This window comes from Nansenia antarctica (genome assembly GCF_963989245.1).
Source record: "Nansenia antarctica genome assembly, chromosome: 11".
In the NCBI taxonomy this organism is placed as follows: Eukaryota; Metazoa; Chordata; class Actinopteri; order Argentiniformes; family Microstomatidae; genus Nansenia; species Nansenia antarctica.
In genome coordinates this window covers 15,266,705-15,287,792 of record NC_137681.1, presented here as the reverse complement: position 1 = coordinate 15,287,792, position 21,088 = coordinate 15,266,705, and the positions used below count along the sequence as shown (strand labels likewise).

Here is a 21,088-nt window from a genome sequence, read left to right as displayed (position 1 = left end):
TTAGTTTAGTCTTAAGATATCTCAAAATGCTGTTAGCTAACTGAACCATGATCCCTATTGATATGACTTCTCATTTTGTCATTTTTTTTGTCTTCATTTTGCCTGATTTTCTTTCTTCAGACTTAATGGGTATTATGCGATCGCAAAGGTCCAGTTAGGCCTGGAAAGGTGACTAAGAGCTGTTGATACTAATTGTCTTTATTTGTGAGAGTGCTAAATGCACCGCTTCATCTGCACTGCTGAGTGACATTATCCTTTTCTACAGGTAGATTTTGCTTTGATTGTCGGGTTTTGTTAAAGAGTAGGATGTCTAAGAAATGTGTCAGTATGCTTTGAAGCTTTGGGAGACATGGACGAAGGTATGAAGAATTTGTTTTGATCGAGTCCGCGCAGGGATGTAGAGAAGGCTTGTGGATGTGGTGATTGTTGGTTATCCTTGGAAGGATGGACACTGTCAGCTGCAAGCACAGAAACAAACAGCTTTTAAAGACCTGATTCCTACTATGATATAACATTATTATTAATGTACATTTGTGATTTTCTGCCAGCTTTCAGTATGTAAATATTACATTTGGAAATAATAAGCTAATAATTAGATAGTGATAAGCTGGATCTCAGATAAGATAATTGGCCAACATTTATTTGCAGGACTTGCATGCATGCTTGCGTGCCCTAAATCTATTTACCCTAACATAACATAACCCGTACATAACAAGCAACAGAACCACCACAAAACCAAGTGAATCACTGCAAAAATTATTCTTAACTGTATGCAATAATGGTGTCCTTCCAGAGTGTTTTTTTTATTTAGCATTTAAAGGAAAAAGTGCCTGTAGTTTGTCATGCATTCATTCCTGAGTATCTAGGAAGAGGAGTATTCAAGTTGAGGTTAGCGGTTGCTGCGGTTTCTGAAAACGACTATAGTTTCCTGAAAAGTCAATCACATTTGAGGCGGTCGTTATCACAAATGTATTGTATATTTTTCTACTGCATTGGTTATGACCCTGAAGTTGGAGACTACATAGTCTGTCGAAAGGATGATGTATGCTTCGGAATATTTTAGCGCATTACGTTTTGAGTAATTTCAAAAGGGCAGTTTTATCAAGGTCTTTCATCAAAGTGAAAAAAATACCAAACTTTTCTATTACAATGACTGATAGGTGTATATGGTTTGCGGCTTTATTTTGCATAATGAAATTGTGCTCATTTTAGGCGGGAGGAATTCATCAGAATTACTTCCTTTTAAAAATAATTCTATATATTCCTTGATGAATATTGAACCAAATTATTTGCGCTGACTATGGCTGTTAGATTGTAGATGAAGTGGGGTTGTGAAGAATGCCTATCCTGATGGTTGTTTCAGAATGTATGGCATGAAGATGACATCTTCTGAGAACGTGTTATTGAGACTGATGAGGGAAAGGAAAGGTATGCAGAAGAGCAGCCAATGAAACGTATCCATTGTTATCGTAGCTGAGCTCTAACACAAGATTATTAAACAGACAAAACAGACACCTTTTTTGTTGTTGTTTTAAGTGCTCTTAATTTACTTAGCCCAGCATAGGGATACAAATGGAGTTTTAGAGTTTTCTGTTGCTTTTTGCTTCTGTATTGCATCTCTCAACAATTTTAATCATCATGATTTTAGTAGGCTTTGATGAACTACCTCACACTAAATTTCTACAAGTTCTTGGATACTTAGTTGCCCACAGGATTAGCTATCGAAGACATGTGAATACAGATTCCATTATTTATTTATTTTAAAGTGTACTATTGTCAATGTTAGGAGACTTCTAGTTTTGTACATTATGTATACTTCACCTAGAAGTAAAGAGAATTGTTTATGTACATTTCCTTTTTATTTGTTTTGGGTTTTTTCTCCTTTTTTTTTTACAGTTCATGTGCAATACCTTCTGCAAATTGTGCTAGTAGTAAGTGATGGATCTAGCCATGTTAGTTGTATGTTTCTGAAGGTAGAGAAATGTTTGGTACTGTCAATCCATGTTCTTTTTTTTTCTTTTCTTTTTTTTATGAATTAGGATGATTCTCTGTGACTTAATATAGTCATGATGTTATGTAATCAGTCTTACCAGTCCTTAAAATCTGTGGCCAGAGGGAAGCTAGTGGAGCATATCATGCATGGCCAATAGATTTTGATCGTTATGTGGTAAGGCCAAATAATGATGATAAAGGAAAAAAAAAGATTAAGTAATGGCTAAAACAAACTCATATATGTATGGTGCTGGTTTGTAATGTTTGCTAGTGAAGCCAGCCATGCAAGTAGTTAAGAATTCCTGGTTCTGCGTGTCCCGAACCGCAGCCAATCAAACGTGCACTACTAGAATAAATGCACTGGGATCTGACGATGCCAACTTTAAAACATGTACTGCAAATAAAAGAAATACAATTTGAATCACATATTCGCGTGTCATTTTATTTTCCTTTGTTGTCTTGTCTGTGGTTTTGAGCATAGCTTGTAGTATGAACACAAGCTCACTGGTGTCCGAGTCACAGAATGCCGTCTGTCATCTTTTATTTCCATAGATTTCCATTCATTACAAGTGTGTAGATTCATAATAAATAAGCACCAATGCTCTTCATCAGAGAAACATTTAGCTGAGGATAAAGTGGAACATTTAGGAGAAAATAAACATTTCAACTGCTGTCAACAAAGTAACCACTATAGACATGTGTCAACATAGTCAGTCAGTCAGTCAACAAGCCTTTAAAACACCACCCTGTAAACATAAACTTATAAGCAGCATATGAAAAGTGTAATCAGATAACAGTTATGCAATTCTGTATAAAATGTAAAAAGAAAAAAAAAGAAATAGTCACATTGCCTTGAACTGAAAGCACATTTTCACAATACCATACTGCTTATAGGGGACTTTTAAAACTACTGTGTTTGGAGTGTTCAGCACTCTGGACCTTTTTCATGGTGTTTATGGTGATCATTTCCTGAACGAAGGGGACCGGGGTCATAAAGTATCAACAATTTCACTGCATGCAACGCTCACAGTACCATAAGAATTTTCTTGGAAATGTACAAATTGTTAGCAATGCATTTAAATCTATTCATCAAAGTTTTTAGGTTATAATTTGTCTAGACTTACTTGATGGGGCTGGCTTGATCAACAACACATTACATTCACTACAGTATACATTCTTTATTACTTTTTTCCCCCATTCAATTCACAATTGGCACCTTACTGTACTTCAAGTGGCTCTGGGGAGGATGAGTTGCTCTTCAGCAATTTGAAGTAGTGATAAATAAAATAAAAGCAATACAACTAGGTATTACCCATGACAACACCTCTGGACAAGCAGGCAAAACGTTCCTTTTCCCCAATTCAACAAGTCCCAGAAGGCACTGCCAGGATACTTCATTGTGTCTTTGAGGGCAGTGGTCAGCTTCATGTGCCAAAACCGACATGGCTTCAATACTGGTCCTTAGCTAAGTCCGGCTTTGGTATTACATGGTCTTTTCACATCAGTAGGCAGCATAAGGTAAAAGCATAAATGCTTGTTGTAAATGCTGTCTATTCATAATTATGGTAGTTTAACCCTCATCTCTACATTAACGATATATTGACAATATATTGGACCAGAGTATACAGAGGACCGAAGCTTTGTCACCAAATGTCATGAAATTCCAGTATTCCAGAGATACTCATGGTACTGTTGATAGGCACACTTAGACGCCTGAGGATATACATGGATGCAGCCGCCTGCATTCGATAACATGTGTACTGTAAGTTCTATGGGTTCGACCACCAGGGGGCTGTCATATGTCGCTAGTCCTTGCTCCCAAAGCCAGGTCTCCCAGTGTGGAGAAGAAGTCCTCCATCTCCTTCTCCAGCAGCCGGTTCCTGTTCTCTGCGTCCTGGCGGGCTCGCTCTGAGTTGCGGAGCTTGATCTCCAGCATGCGCTGCTTCTTCCTCTCCTGCTCCATCTCCTGCTCCAGCCGCTCCATCTGAGCACACAGCACCATACTTGACTCCTCCAACCTACAGGGGGCAGACACACACAGATACAGAGGGTGTCAGTCACAGACAAACACTGCATGAACACTTATAATAAATAATAAGTTATTTACAGTGATATTGACTATGTTTATTGAAGTAAATTCATCGTCTGAATTTCAGAAAAATAAAGATGTATCCACTCAGACTGAGTACAGTAGTATGTAGTAGTTTCACCCACATCCATCCACACAACAACAAATCACAATAACTGCTAGTCATACAGCCTTACTTTTTGATCCTTGACTCATAGGTCAGCTTCTGTTTCCTCAGCTCGTCCTTCAGCCCCTCCACCAGACTGGTAAGTGCTTTGGAGCCTCCGTCAGGATCCTCCGACATCACAATGGAGGGGACGACCATGTTGTTCCCATTATCACTGCAGCCTGTACTGCTCACACACAGCTCCATGGCCTCGCTGCTATCCTCCTGCTCTGAGCCCCTCTCCACCTCCTCCCTGCCCCTCTCCCTCTGGGGCGACGCCAGCTCATGCCAGTCGCCCTTGCCCTCTCCACAGTTCTGCCCCGAGGGCTCGCTGCCTGAGTCTGGCACGGAGATCTCGCAGGAGGAGGTGGACCAGGGCGTGCTGGCCACGCTGGGGACGCTGCCCATGCTGGAGGAGGTGGTGACGTTGTCGTAGGTGGACAGTCTCTGGGAGGAGCCGGTGGAGTCTCTGGCACGCTCCCCTGAGGAGGTGCGGCGGTGGCCCCTCAGGGATGACAGCCCGTTCATGAGCCAGTTCCCGCTGGATGAGACGCTGGTGACGTCAGTCGCGGAGCCTGGGACACCCTGCTTGGCCTGGGGCTGGGGCCTTGGTGCCGACGAGCCCTTGAAGGAGTACTTCCAGGAGGGCAAGGTCTTGGCCTGCTTGCTGGGGCTGACCACCGTCTCACCCTTCCCTGAGGGGGCCAGCCTGGGAGTGGTGGTGGGGGTGACAGCAGCACACAGCTTAGCATCCAGGGAGGAGGCGCTGCTGCTATGGTCCTCATTGGGGTCAGCGGGGCAGCTTTGGAGGTCCTCCTCGGAGATCCAGCCCCCGATGCTGCGCTGCTGGAGCTGGCATTGGATTGTCACCTCTGGCTGGGGCACTGAGGCCTCCAGGTCCCTCCCTGCATATAGCCGGTTATGCTCGCTGATCAACACAGTCATCAGGTGCTGGACTAGAGAAGTCCCTGGACAGGAGGAAAACACACAGAAGTGAATGAGGAATCACATCATACGATGATCATCCAATTTGAACTCTGATACTGTACGGTTATCAGGCAGTAGAATTAGAACATATCAGGAGTGTCATATAATTGATCTACCAGGGGAGGCTGGTGGAGGTAGAAATCGGAGGACGGGCTCATTGTTTCATATCACATCATTGTTTCATATCACACCTGTCTCCACCAGCCTCCACTGTTATCTACAGTACTACAGTGACAACTAATATCAGCACAAATGAGATAAATGTATTAAAATCCATACCCTCCATAATAGTCACTGGGTCCTCTATTTTAGGCCGAAGCATATTTGGTCCAAATACTGTGGCAAGGTTCTGAACACTCATTTTATTCTCAATTGAATGGGATTGGACTTCATCAAGGAACCTAAAAGGTAAATAAATCAAGGCCCAACATTTTAAATAGGACGAATAAGAACGATATTTGTCCTCAAGTGAGCGATAAATGTTTGTAGACCTACTTGCATATGTACTTCAGAAGATTGTAGTTGGCCAGAGGAAGAGTGTTTACTTGCTTTGCCAGCTCCTGTACCCCCTGGATGAACAGACAACATACAGTTTCACTGCCAAGCACACACATCATGTTTCTTCACAAAGCCATCATGCATTCCACCACTACATTCTCTACTTTACTGCTGGAAACTAACTGCTGAATTCAACTCTACTGCTGAATTCTGACCAAGAGTTGTTTATTAGCCTTCAACCTCACAGCCTCACAGCCTCACAGTAATAACTAATGTCACCGGAACAGGAACCAGAGATAGGATTCACTGCTACAAGAAGATCATGTCATGATGAGAGAGACCTGTACCTCCTCCTCATCTTTTGCCAACAGTTGGGCACAGGAGAGGAAGTCTTCGTACTGGGAGAAAGGGACCACAGGCTCCGGCAGTTCTCGTAGGTACAGCTTCAGCAGGGACGCCACTGTGTGGACATCTGTGTTACTGCAAGAGGTCACAAAAAATGTTCAACCCACTCACTCACTCATTCACTCACCCACACTTATCATATTGGATTACTCAAATAAGTATACAATATCCAAGAGCTATTGTATATTACACATGTTTGATACCATTCCACATTTCACTCCATGCATTACAACCTCCCTGCTGTATATGTAGTGAGTTGCACCACTAGCACATCTTCTGTCAACTATTACCATCACCCATCATCCAGCATCATCTCGATGAGCTGTTGTTAGCAAACGAGTATTACAATTTTGCTCCAACAATAGCTCAAATATTCTTTCAACATTTCATAATAGGGAAAAGGAAAAAGAAATCGAGCACACTGGATTCTTGCTGACTTCACATTTATATGGAAAAATACCAACGTTTCAGTCAACAGACCCTCATCAGGGTGTTTTTTTTTCTTTTTTCTTTTGTTTGTTTATTTCTTTCACACTGAGAACCTGGAACAATCTATGGTGTGCGAACCTTTCTCAAACAACATTTCATAACAGGAAAAACAGTTGGTTTGTGGTCTACCTGTCGAATATAGGCTTATCCCCACAGTCAAAGGCCTCCTGGAGGTCCTTCACCAGGTTGGCCTGCCCTGGCATCCGAAACAGACCCTCCTCATCCAGGCCCCGCTCCCGTATGAAGTCCACACACTGCTCCACCAGGAGAGGGGCAAGTCGCTGGCCAAACTTCTTCTCATACTGAACAGTGTCCTCTAAACGCTGGCCAAATATCCCTGCAGACACACAAACAGCAAAACATGCTGTATTTCATGATGGGGTGTTATTCATAAATGAAAATGATATTATAGTTTGATTTGCCTCTGGGGGGTGCTGCTGAGCAAAATGGGTCCTAAACAGTAAAATAAGAATGTCTATAAATTACCTCGTTGGACGAATGCCCACGTGTATTAAAGATTGTCTGCTTATGAGTAAACACGTTGTATCTACAAAACATCTACAAAATAAAATGTATTGATATTGTATCATATGAGTATGATAACCATAAAATACATACTCAACACATACAGTGAACTTCCATAGTGCAACTAAAGGGTTAATGAAATACTCGACCGGTACAAAGCTCTGCTCCGTGTTAAATTAATATTTTACATCACCCAATATTCAAGACTTGGTTCATGCATTGAATAATGCAAACGAATTTCAAACAGACAAGAGACATAGAGAGAAATGTGTCTGTGTCATCTCTCACATTTCAGACATAACAATAAATAGCAATATGACAACCCTCGTGTACAGAAGGTTCAGAGATAGGAAATGTTAGGATATTTATAGCATAGCATAGAGTACAGCACAGTGTTTTATCTGTATAGTATAGTAGTATAGTATAGTGGATAGTGTATATAGCCTTTATTTATGTATACCAGCTCTTTTTCCCTTCTTGTTTTTAGTATTTTTTTCCTAGCACCAGGTGAGCCCCCCTCCTAAATTTCGTTGTATGGTACCTGTACTATATTAATGACAATAAAGACCATTCATTCATTCATTCATAAATAGGCTTATTTTAATTGAGTTAACCAATCACACTGCCCAGCGTCTCACCTGCTGATTGGGCGCGAGCTCGCCTCTCAACACTATCGCACTTAGCGGGCAGGTATTCGTAGTACGTCACGGACTCGGAGCACGAGTTGCACAGAAGGAGAGCGCGCTTTTCGTACATGCCAAATCCACACTTTCCGAGCACCGAAGGTCGTAGTAATTGAATCCAATCTTGGTTGTACATTTGAGAAGACGAGTCTTTCATAAACGCGTAGTGACACATCAAAATACGTTGGTAAAAGCGATGCAACTGAAACGAAAATGCCCAAAGTTCTCACGGATGGGAGAAGCAAAGCAGGTACTCTCAAAACGCCAGCTGACAGCACACGAGCACATGTACATGTAAATAGAATACATAGGTCACGGGTTATGAGTGACAGTATGGCAGTATTCCCATTAACGACAGTTCTGTAAATTGGCGACAGTTCTATTCTTGATGGAGAGATGAGAACTCCGAAGCATTCCTGCGACCTTGTAAAGACGAGACGATGGAAAGGGAATAGCCTCCACTCGTGCAACAGGGACATTCTGTCCATGTTGTGGCCAACCGTGGCAACATGGCCATACTATGATAGGAATGATATGTTTGAAATCAATTTTTCCTCTACATTGATATTGAACTAATGATGTAGTTGTAAGCAAAGCACAGAAAGTAAGCACAGACGAGCTGCCATCATGACAATGCCCGTTTTAAATAATTTAAATAAACCACAAATGCTGGTCAGTGGGCACAATAGCGTGCCTTCGCTTCTGTGTAATAGTTTAAATATACTGTGTATGAGAGCACTGATGTCAGACCCGGGGAGTTATTTCTTTACACTCTACCACCATCCCCCTATTAATACCACTCTCTTTGTAACTTAATGCCTGGATTGGATATCCAGCTGCCTTCCTTCACACCGTCTCGAGCCCCTAGTTATATTTCTGGACACAAGTGAAACTGCACAGGGTGTACTCACTGATCCTGAGGAAATTAAGATTTACCAGGCTACCCTGGAAAGAGCTGTTAGACTGTTCAGGCTAACATTTCATGCTAGGTTTTCCCAGTTTGTTACACTTCTGACCTTTAAGTACAGATACGCATTGTCTTGCCAAATTACCTTGACCAGGGAAAACCATTTTCCAATAAGTCACTTATTATGGTCTTGGATTTTTTTTTCTCCACAGAGCACGAATAAAAGATGATTGAGTAGTCTGAGCTCTGAGGAAAATGTCATATGACATATTAAGTGAAGTTTACCTCCCCCAAAGGGTGCCCAGATGACCCGCCGGATGGCCTTGACCCAGTCATCCATGTCATTCTGGGAGTTAGCCATGAGTAGGAAGGCCTCATGACTGATAGCAGCTCTGTCCTTTTCCCCGCTACTACCTAAGAGAGAGAGAGAGATAGAGAGAGATAGATAGATAGATAGATAGATAGAGAGATAGAATGAGATAGAGAGAGAGAGAGAGAGAGAGAGAGAGAGAGAGAGAGAGAGAGAGAGAGAGAGAGAGAGAGAGAGAGAGAGAGAGAGAGAGAGAGAGGACGTTACATGAGATTACAAACAGTTTATTTACATTACCACTTCAAGATCTTTACATGTTTTTTTTCTCCATTTCACAGGCCTATGATTAAATACATCCCTGTCCAGTCAGTATTATCAACTCCCCAGTAAGGTAAGCTTGGAGAGCAGTGTTTGAATCACTGGTTTAAAATGTTCATCAAACATGACCAGTAAGATGGTTATATCTAGAAAGAAAGCACTAATCCATTTTACAGAAGCTGATTCAGATATCAGCATCAGTCACCTTACATTTCTAGTATGCCTCTCTTGTGTTGAATGTGCACATACTATAGTAACATTATCACCACTAGATGGGGTTGTTGTTTTTGTATACTGACATCTACATGTATGAATTGGAAGAGTACCGTATTTTTTTTAAAATTGTGTTAATGATGTGTGTGTAAAAATGTACTGTATTATGACTAGGTTTGATTTGACTCTGGTCCAGTTATCCAGTATTTGTTGGTATCTCTTTCTATGTTGCCCATGGTCATTTAGCTTAGAGAAGGTAAACCAAATATAAACAGCGGTGCCATAAAGCTAAGTGCCATTGTCACCCAGCTCAGCAAACTCACACCACTGTGATTACCTCACAGTGGCCCAGTCTCATTGATTGCTCTAGGCTGTTTTGAACCCTTAGACATGAGTCCTGACTGAAAATCTGAAGTCATTGTATACACATACTGTAGATATTACATTTCGATGGGGCGCAATTCTTGTTCATGATTTTCATTCATTGTATGGCCTTAAAATGAGTGGATAGCTCATATGTCAATAAGAAATGTTATTACCGTCTGGCTAAAGTTCCCGACTGTTCTTTTACTTCAAAACAAAACTTCCAGACACCCTGAAAGCAATATTACTTTTCTGCCATCAGATATGGGCATCAATAAACTAGAGTACAGAGGGAGTCTCACTGTCCATCCACACTCATATCATTCTTACAATATAAAGCATCGCAGTATTGCCGCAGTATTTGTGTACTAATGTATCTCTGGGCTAAGCATTTTCGATTGATGGAAGTGTAAATGTTCTTATAGCTACAAAAGCCCTTCCCATATTTGGTCAGATTGGAAAGAGGTTCTAAAATACTTCCTCCCATAAATATTGGTGGAGACTATCTGGACTGCCTCCCACAGAAGTGATAGAGAATGGAACAGAGAGAAATCAAGAGAGTGATAAAGCTGTCGTGGCGAAGCAGACATAAAGGAGCCTGTACATGACCAACGACCAATACTTCCTCACCAGCCCACACTGCCCAGAGATAACACAACATAAAAGCTCACCAAAAATCAAGAAATGACAGACGCTCAAAATATTCCAAAGCCGGACTGGAGAGGAAGAAAAAGTACATAGACTTTATTTGAATACAATCAAGATAAGGAGATTCTGGACTTTAGAAGTTCTATAAATCGTCTCACACTCCACTGAGTCCACAGAGGGACTGGTATTTGATTGGGGTGACACCCCATTTTCCACTGCGAACGGCAGTGAAGGTCATTTATAAATGATAATGGTTCCTCTTCTGTAAATGTCAGACTGCTCACTGTGTCTCTCTCTCTGTGTGTGTGTGTGTGTGTGTGTGTGTGTGTGTGTGTGTGTCTGTGTGTCTGTGTGTGTGTGTGTGTGTGTGTGTGTGTGTGTGTGTGTGTGAATTCTCAGTGGAACAGAAGAAGGGATTTGGAATAAGTAGCTCGTTATTGCTGATAGCTGTAACTGTGAACTTTGTTAAATGTCTGAAGGATGTAGGCATCTGTGGTAACTTATAACTATCACTGCGTGTGGTCGGTGTTACTTATGTGGTCAATGTGCATCATTTAGTCTGTTGTGCATAATGTAGTCAGCATTGATAATGTGGTCATGCCATGGTCAACGTTGATAATGTGCTTGTGACGTGGTCAACGTTGATAATGTGGTCAGTGTACATACAGTAATGCAGTCTGTGTTGATAATATGGTCAGTGTTAAGGACGTGGTCAGCATTGAAAATGTGGTCAGCGTTGGTAATAACGGGGTCAGTGTAAATAATGTGGTCAGTGTAAATAATGTGGTCAGTATTTATAATGTGGTCAGTATTCATAATGTGGTCAGTATTTATAATGTGGTCAGTGTTAATCATGTGGTCAGTATTTATAATGTGGTCAGTATTTATAATGTGGTCAGTGTTAATCATGTGGTCAGTATTTATAATGTGGTCAGTGTTAAGTGTTAATATTGTGCTCATTGTTAATAATGTGGTCAGTTCATAATGTGCTCATTGTTAATAATGTGGTCAGTTCATAATGTGGTCAGTGTTAATAATGTGGTCAGTTCATAATGTGGTCAGTGTTAATAATGTGGTCAGTTCATAATGTGGTTAATATTCATAATGTGCCTGATTAATATGGGTAGAGAGTGGATTAACTTGGGTTGACTTTTATGTGAACTCTGTGCACTGAACTGTTAATGGGAAGTGTGTGTGTGTGTGTGTGTGTGTATGTGTATAGAGTTACTCAAATAACTGCAGTCATTGTGGATAGCCCATACCTCAAGCCAAATGTTGTGATATTTCAGGGATCATTTTTGTAGCATTGAAACATAACAGAAACACTTCCTGCGAAAGCAACCAGTGTTGGTTGTCATTTTCATGACACGCGCTGGAGTCTATTGATTTTGCCAATCTTTGTGGGCCTTATGTAAAAAAAAACAAAAAAAAAACGTTTGCCCCTTAAATGAATAGAATGACTAGAGTGCAGTTGTTTAAAATACCAAGAAAGTAACACTTCCAACTTTGTGAGCTCCTTAGGAGCCCCCAGTAACTCTGCTTTGTGTTTTGGTTTAACACAGTTCTGTGGCCAAAACAAGTAAAAACCATAACATTTCTTGAGCACTGTCACAACGTATAGGTCAACTCCAACAACTCACAGACAGCATACTGTACAGTAGATAGCTTATAGCCTAGTCCTTGTCCTAGTGGAGACTGGTGGAAGTAGAAATCAGAGGACGGGCTCATTTTAATGCATGGAATGGAATGAGGAATGGATTCTTCATGCATTACAATGAGCGCGTCCTCCGGTTTCTACCTCTGCCATCCTCCACTGCTGTAGACATCATACAGTCCGGTAGACAGCCTATAGACTAGTCCTAGTGGACATTCCCATCCTTACAGTATATAGTTTGATTCTGCACCTCTCAACTGTACCCAAAGCAAAACAGAAATGAATTGTATGCAGCGCACAGTAATGTGTCAGCCATATCAACATACCACAGCTTACTCAAGTGAACAGCAAGGCTGTTTTTTAAACAGCTCAAGAACATCTTATGTCACAGCGCCTCTCCTTTAGCTAGATGTCTCAATGATCTGTGTATATGATTAGTCTGTAAGTGTCTACAGTGTACGGCCCTTTTATGTTAGTTTAATGTAGTATTGTCTTTGTGTTACTCTTGTCTATAACTATACTCTTGTCTATAACTATACTCTTGTCTATAACGTGTAACGTGGCTCACTGTTCTGTGTCATGTGTTTTATGTTATGTGTGGACCCCAGGAAGAGAAGCTGCTGCAGTAGCTACAACAGCTAATAACAGCATCAAGTAAACTAAACTTCCCTGCATCACAGTAAAAAGGCGGCAGCGTTAGTTACCGTACCTTGCAGGTGTTCCTGTTTGTGTCTCCCAGGCTTGCAGCAGGCCAGCCCCATGTTTCTGTGAGGGGAGCCAGCTGGGCTAGGGCAGGGGCATGAAACGGGTATGCCACACGCTCCGCACAGCCCTTCTGGAGGTAGGTCCACACGCAGGTACTACTGGGCAGGACGTGCCAGTGAAGCATGCTCGACGCCAGGAACAACAAAGCCCCGAAAAACAAGTCCCTCTTCTTCATGCATTCATTCATACATTCATTCTCTCTCTCATTCACTGGTATGGGCAGCCACTCCTATTCCTCAGCCCCCCTAGGGAGACGAGAAATCCCAGAGGAGTGAGTGTGAGCTCTCCTTGTGTGCCCTTGCTCTCCCTTCTCCCTCTCCCTCTCTCTCTCTCTCTCTCTCTCTCTCTCTCTCTCTCTCTCTCTCCCAGTGCGTGGAATGACTAGGAGATGGGCTGGTACTCTTCCCATCCTTGCCAAACAAACCTTCCCCTCTCACTAGAGGAAAACAAACAGACTCTGCTAATCAATCGGCGAGTGTCCGGCTAACTAACCACACTTGTGATGATCTATGAGTCTGACCTGTAATGTACTGAAGCTACAATACCGTATCTATGTCTCGACATTACATTTGTCCTTCTAACCTTTACCCTTACATTGTGAAGTTTTGTCCTTGTTTTTTATGATACCACAGAGAGGAAGGGGATAATGGGTCATGCACTGTAGAATGCATTTGCACTTCACTGTCACTGCCATGCTATGTTATACTGTAAGACCCATCTATAGCTTCATAGACATGCTCCAAAGCTAATTCCAGCACGCTGCCTATAAACATGGGATTTTACACGTACGGCTCTTTGCTCCTTTCCATTTCTTTCGCAACACTGTCTGGGCGTAATGAAGTGAGCCATTGTTAAGAGTTAGTGGCAGTTTATGCATATCATGTAAACAGAGCTGACACTCCTAAACTCAGACGAGAGGGAAGGTATGCATCAGTTTGTCCACCTTTTCAGGCTGTCACGTTATTTACGGACATACCTCTATGGTCGCTGTACACCTATAATCCTACAGTGTCACAGGACAGATATCTCAAGATTGATATCCCCTTTTCAATTTCACAGAGGTAAAAGCTTTTCTATACAACAAGGATCTTAATGTTGTTTGTTAACTTTGTTCATTGTTCTGGACCGGCTTGATACAGACCACTGAGGTTCTGACCTAGAGTACAAACCAACCTGAGCCCAGGGACGGCAGTAAGACAGTGCCTGTAGACCTGTATACCCTCCCTACTTATAGAGAGCCCAGGGCTGCTGCATGGATGGGGGCAGGGCTAGACAAACGGGCATTTTTGATAAGGCTGAGCTTGTCTGCCAGGCTTGGACTGTAGTCTGTAGTTAAAGAGTCTCAGACGAGAGATGGTGTTGACTGATCCAAAAATTGAGGCAGGGGGGGGAAGGCTCCAAGAGGCTTGTGTGTGTGTGTGTGTGTGTGTGTGTGTGTGTTTGTGTGTATGTATGTGTGTGTGTGCATGCACGCTCAAGTGTGTGTGTGCTGTCTAAACAAGAATTCTACCATAATGAATTGGCTGAAGTGGTCACGTTTACCCAGGCTTGTGTGTCAGCACTCAGCACCATCCCACTTTCGCTGTTGTTTCCCAGCTGGCTTAATGGCTAGAGACCAACACAAAAGGCGGCTTAGCCTTGAGTCACCCTTAAGTACAGGGAGCATTCAAAAATCATAGATTATTCCATTTTCCCCTCACCCCGCTCACAGCTGCATAGCCTTGTTTCAATTCAACCTCAAGTGTAGGATTGTTGTATTTGCCGTGCTTTGGCTCATTGCTTTCTGGTTCATTACAATGCAGACCTATCAGAGGGGGAAACAAGCAGAACAGCTGACCTTGAAAAGCCTTTTTCGTCTCAAACCAATCAAATTCTACCCTTGAATATACAACAAGGACACTGTAGGCCATGCTGTCAGAGAGCTTCACTTCTTGGACACACAGGATATCTATTGATGTAAAGTAGATGTCCCTGAGGAAATGAGTGGAAAAGGAATGTAATATCTCCTGCCAAATTTGAGTAAAAAAAAATAAAATCAAGCTAGCTAAGCATATTTGTCTTCTTGAAGAGCTGCAGTCAGTTGGCCACTTGTGCCTCTCGTTTGCACTGAGCAAGGACCTCACTAGAGGGCACGTGTTCACATCAAACACAACCCGGGTGTTTTATCCTCCTCAGCTAAATGGCCAGAGGTCAGTGAAATTAACCACAGGCACACCCTACAGCCCTGGTCCTCCCTTTGAAAAGGAAGACATGAAGCCACGATAACAGAGAACAAAAGGTGGTGAGAGGGAGAGCCTCATTATCATATGCTGCTGTGGTCATCCTAGCCTCAGAGGTCATGGGCCCTGTCAGCCTCCTGCTCGACCCTGTCTAAAGACACGCAGTCCACTCAGAGGAGATCTGATACTAATATTGAGAGACATTGGAAGGTGAAAATGCAATGAAGGAGCTTGTGAACGCCCCCCCCGTTTGAGCCTCACGGTGCTTCACAAACCGTCTCTTATTTCAGTATTTGTTTTCCACAATCAACTACCCCTTCACGCACCTCCACCCACCCCCCGCTCTCCAGCCCTCCTTCCAGTAGAGTGGATCTTTATTGTAATGCGATCGTCAACCCGAACCCTAGTGTCCTGTTCATTTCAAAAATCGGAGAAGTGAGAAAGCTTTTATTTAAGCCTATTAGAAGGGTAAGAAAGAGGAAACATCTCACGCTCCCTCAAGAGCCGGAGAATTTAATAGCTTGTAAACAATAGATTTAGGGGGCATCTAGGGGTTGTGCAGGGCTGCTTTGGGGGAGAGGTATGTAAAGTGCACAGCACAGATTGAAATTCAATCCGTCCATTATGTCCCTGCTGTCCCACTGTTAAAAGGTTCCTCAGAAACAGCCTTGCTTCTATGCCCGCTGGCCTGCCTGCCAAACCTACCGGCCTGTCCACACTTTGCCTGCGTAGGCTGATTGGGGCTCGCACTCTCCTGCGATATTTGCTTGCCATAAATAAAACACACAGAGACAAACAGGCCCCATCGGCCACAATAAACAGTGGGAAAGACCGTCGAACAAATAGCCCCTCACTGCAGTGATATAGCCAGTTAGCTACCAGACTCTGAGGGACTCCAGTTGAAAATGACCATTTGACTCCATTTGAGCGTAACCGAGTGCTGAATGAGTTGGATCTCTCTAACACACTTGCCCCGGGCTAACTTGTTTTGTTGCCCTTACATGGCTGTTAACCCTAACAGTCTCCTGATAGTCATGAGACTGAGTCATCGGGGTCAGCAAGCCCGGTGATTATTGAGAGACCAGTGAGAGACCACCACTACTTCTTATCTCTCTTGGTCTTTAGCTAGAATATGTTTTCCAGTATCAATTCATCATTATTTAACATGGTGGCAACACCAATTCCAATGTAGAATTTTTATGTATTCTGAATGTTTCACTGTATTTCTGAAGTCTTCGTGTGGTGATTCTGTGGTAAAAAAAGATGTGTACTACATCTTAACCAAGGTTTCTGTTTTTTTAAAAATGTGATGTGTGGTATATGATTGTATAGTATATACACATCTACTTTACCAGTCAACATTGCCTGTCTCCTGTGGCCATGTCCATTTTCCAGTATAGTCAAGCTGTGAAATCTCAACAGTGCTCTCTGCTGACTAACTATGATATTGACAAAACCCTGATCTGCTGAATATCATTGAATCGAATCCTTAACCGAGGCAGTGATGCCTGACTTTCATAGCCCATTGTAGATTGTATTGTGTGAAGACAGAGGGGTTTGATGTGTCCTCTCACCTGGAACGATTTCAAAAAGATGTCTCCCTGGCTCATCGGGGTTGGCTGTGAGCTCGTTCACCTGACAGCCCTGCAGAGGTATGCAGCCCTGGAACAAACAAGACAGAATGGGGGTTTACTTTACTAAACCACAGGAATGAGATTTTTGGGACTAAATTAATTTGAAACCATAACATTGGAGAGGGTTCTCTCTCAAAGGAAGGAGTACTTTACTAAAAATATATATTTGTAAGTATATTTCTCATCAGTCCACCTCTATGTCCTAATGACAAGCTTGTATTTAGTTACTTCACAATGCATTTTACACTACGAAGAAACACACAATTAAATCACTTTTCCATGAGGTAAATATAAGCTTGTCAGAATATCTATGAGGCTTAATGCACAAAATAAATATATTTTGGGACCATACTGTATGTATGGTGGACTGATGGGAAATATACTTACATTATTTCTTACACTATTTACTACATTATAATGAAATTGGATGCAAATCAGCTAAGTATTGACTCTTTGTTGAGAGAGTGATGCTAAACGTAGGCTGAGAATATCGTTGTCTCTTTATCTCTCTCTTATCTTTGTAAGGAGTGGCTAATTTCTTTCAGAGTGAAGATACACAGATTATCAAATGCAGATCAATATTCCTTTAGCAACTGAATGAAAGCCAAGTAATTGAGAAAGGAAATGGCATGTCTCCAGTCTGCCAGTCTGGGGTTGGCACCCGTCATCAAACAGGATAGGACCTGCCAAACAGCCCGACAAGAGGCCAAGCTGTCGCCACATTAGTTGCCATGGCAACAAATTGGTAGAACGTTGGGGCCGGGCTGCTGCAGGCAGCCCAGCCAAGCTCCCAGGGGAGCAATGTGCTCTGAATACTGCTGGCATTGAATGAGAGACGGGATCACATAACTCATGATCTAAGATGATTCCCACTTCATTCCGTGTCTCCGAGATCTTCCATCTTCCAACTCCCCTCCCTTATCGGGGGAAAAACTGCTATAGATTTCCCTCCTTGCATAATTCCCCTTTCTCCCAATTATCTTCATTATCGTCGTCTTTGATCTCAGTGTGAACTCTTTCTCTCTGTGATTTGCCTACTTGGCTCCTCTCCCATTGATTGGAGGCTGAATAAAAAGGGCCAGGTTGACATTTTCGCACACATCCTAGTCTCCTTGGAGGCGGGCAAAAAAATCAATGCAGACTGGATGAGTATTGACAGTGTGTGATTAAGGAGACCATGTTCAGACCCTTCAGTCATTTGCTCTCCCTGAATGGAGACGCTTCCAACACTGCCCCTGAAAGCCCCTTGACGGGAGGCAGGCCACATTTAAAAGAGCAGCAGTCAACCGGTGACAGCTGGGGGAAATCAATGGAGGTGCTGGGATGTCAGGCAAGGGGATGCCCGTGGATGAGCATTGAACATTGGGAGCGGTTGGCGATGGTTGTCTGCCTGTCCGCTGCCTTTTGTTGAGTCACATCATTACCCCCCATGATGACCATGTAAGCCCAACGCTGTGGGCGTGTCCCTTTAGAGTGCTGCCCCCTAATTCGGCAGAGCGTAGCCATTCAAGATGAATAACATGTATAGGGGAGTCGAAAGAGAAAACTGTAGCTAGGTTTGATTCTCAAGTAGTACCTGTGGTTTGGTCTCCTCCTCGTCCTTGTAGAAGTAGAGCTGGTCAGAGCGCAGCACGAACCAACGCAGCTGCCAGTTCTTCATGATGCTTCTCTGCTTCTTCAGCCAGCCTGCCTTTAGCGCCCCCTCCTGGAGGCTAGGGGAGGACGGCCGGCACGGGCCTCGGGACACATCCCCCATCACCATGCTCTTGGACCTGGCTGGAGACACACACACACACACACACACACACACATACACACATATACCAAAACATTAAAATATACTCTATACACGCTCGCGCCAGACACACGCTTACGCACGCACACACACACACACACACACACACACACACACACACACACACACACACACACACACACACACACACACACTCCCGGGTTGCCATGGTGAGGCAGACATCCTGCCCTGCAGCGCTATAGCTGAGGTCCTCCTCCCCTGGGTATGGGGGGCTGGAGACTGGGCAGAGGAGTGGGGCCTCAGGTGAAAGACCATTCCCTTTGAGTGTTATTGTCTCTTCTGGCAGACCGAACAGGGAAGCCTTTGGAATTGTGATAATAAGACCTCACGGGACTGCCAGTGGTTTTAGTGAAACGTGAGCTCTTTCAAGGACTCTTGTCAGATAGGCATAATACCTCTGTCTTGACTCCTGTGTTGTCCTCTATCAGATGATACATGTTTCTGTCTTCTAACCGACACTTTCATTATAACCGTAGAAATAGAATGAGAATAGAATGTTTTAGCTTACAGCTTTACCAATCAACTCAACTGACTGATGGTTAGTTGCTATGACGCCACCACTGAATTTTGAGCTTCTCTATGTGTTCTACACATGCAATAACAATTATTACCATTGCAATTATGTATTACAATTCCATGTTTGGTGTACTAGCCAAATTGCCATGGTCTCAGGGACCCATTCTGAAATAAGCAATCAAGTAATACTGTATTAAATACCATACTGTATCAATGAAGCACACATTAGACCTGACAATCACTAAAAACACAAAAACAGAATTCAAAAAGCCACTCAGCAACACCTCCCGCGGAGCCACATTCTAGCAAGGCAAACAAGAAAGCTATTTGATGATCATGTATAATTTATAGGAATCAATCCTGCAGACATCCTCTCTGCTGGCCCTCTGTGTCACACACTGAGGATCAATGCTCCCGCTGGCTTAGAGGGGGAAGGGGATGAAAATCAATGTTTATTCTTTCTTATTCTCAAATCTTCTTCCAAGACATGGGATGGGTAGGGCCCAGTGTTTTTTTTCCTCCACCTACAGCAGCTACTGTAATAAGGCCCTGAGTTTTTCCTGATCAGGTCAAATGTTCAGGGAAAACCCCTGGCACTAGGTATGGCCCCTATCTGGTCCGTCTCCCCCCCCCCCCCGGGACCAGACATGGCATAGCAGTCCTTGACGGCCTCCCTCCACTCCTGCCTCCATGGCTCCACTCCTAATGGGCTCCCCTCATCAGAGGAGCTGGGGCCGTATATCACATTAACCATCTCTCCGTCTATGTAACCGTCCCTGCGTCCCTCTCTCCCTCTGTTCCTGCACTGTCTCTGTGCTGCACTGCTGCCCCCACTCAATCACAGCTCTGTGCCTTGCCTCTAAAGCCTGATTAGAGTAAGTGCATACCCGAGAGTCCTGGAGGGACCATAAGTACGGCTCAGTCAAGCCTCGTTTGAGCTCCTTTGTCTCACATCATCTGTGTCATTGTTGTAATTGGACCCTTCTAAGAGCGCTAACAACATTGTCATAATTGAGACTATAACGAGAAAGTGGTTTAATTAGCGGCCCCTTTCTTTCAAACCAAGCAAGTTGTCTTATGTTCTGAAACAGGGACTTGTAGTATTTCAGGACGTAACATTCAGGACATGCGGGAGGAAGCCTGTGAGTCTTGTTTTCCACTCTGCTCTTTTCAGCTCCACATGAAGAAACCAACTAGGTCCAGAGAGGAATGATTTGCAAGTGTTGCCATGGTGGCGTAATGGAGTCCAGTAACAGCTGTTTGGACGGTGGGGGCGTACATTGGAACACACTGACCAATTATGTGAGTCGGCGAGTGCAGGCCAAACGCGACATTGTAAGCCAGTTTGGAGATTTCTCTGCACAGTGATTCATACCTTCCCTCTGTTGTCATGGGCGTTGCTACGATGTGGTCAGTCTGTAAGTAGGTCTCGGAAATAACGTGGGACTGTTTGCAAAGGGACTTTTTCTTCCGAAGTGACAATTTTAGCGAAATTGAAAGCAATTCATTTAAGGAGTGAGTATTTGTAGTGCATTTTAGTACATTAAATAGATGTGTACATACTCCCAATTGCTCCCAGAGTTAGTTACCCATGTCATCTAGTTATTTTCAATGAGCGATGGTAATGTAGGTGTCATGTTTTCTCTGGGCCTTGAGTGTGACCTGCTATGGATGAATAAGCATGAGTCATGACCATGAATATTCAGTACCAGCTTTAGTGATGCCTTCAATCAATGAGCTCAACTATGACATCATACTGCATGTCAGCCTAGGGTCTATATGCTGCCTTTTAGAATGTTGTTCTATATCACCACTGACATACTATCTGTCATGCCTTATCAAAGCCATATGACATATTATGTTCCCCCCCCCCCCCTAGATCACAGTGTCTACGTTATTGAGTTTCAAAGTG

The 21,088-nt window shown here is 43.2% G+C and overlaps 1 protein-coding gene across 1 annotated transcript in view; it reads right to left on the bottom strand.

The window, feature by feature from the left end:
• Window positions 1-3,787: 3,787 nt before the first annotated feature.
• Window positions 3,788-21,088, bottom strand: part of arhgap22b (Rho GTPase activating protein 22b) — a gene marked incomplete at both ends in the record, with an annotated part of 19,058 nt that continues 1,757 nt past the window's right edge. The window contains 9 exons of the mRNA XM_080541824.1: window positions 3,788-4,010; window positions 4,258-5,194; window positions 5,493-5,614; window positions 5,709-5,782; window positions 6,059-6,191; window positions 6,735-6,942; window positions 9,006-9,134; window positions 16,785-16,872; window positions 18,421-18,620. Coding sequence (XP_080397950.1) covers window positions 3,788-4,010; window positions 4,258-5,194; window positions 5,493-5,614; window positions 5,709-5,782; window positions 6,059-6,191; window positions 6,735-6,942; window positions 9,006-9,134; window positions 16,785-16,872; window positions 18,421-18,620 — 2,114 coding nt within the window. The remainder of the gene's footprint in view (window positions 4,011-4,257; window positions 5,195-5,492; window positions 5,615-5,708; window positions 5,783-6,058; window positions 6,192-6,734; window positions 6,943-9,005; window positions 9,135-16,784; window positions 16,873-18,420; window positions 18,621-21,088) is intronic.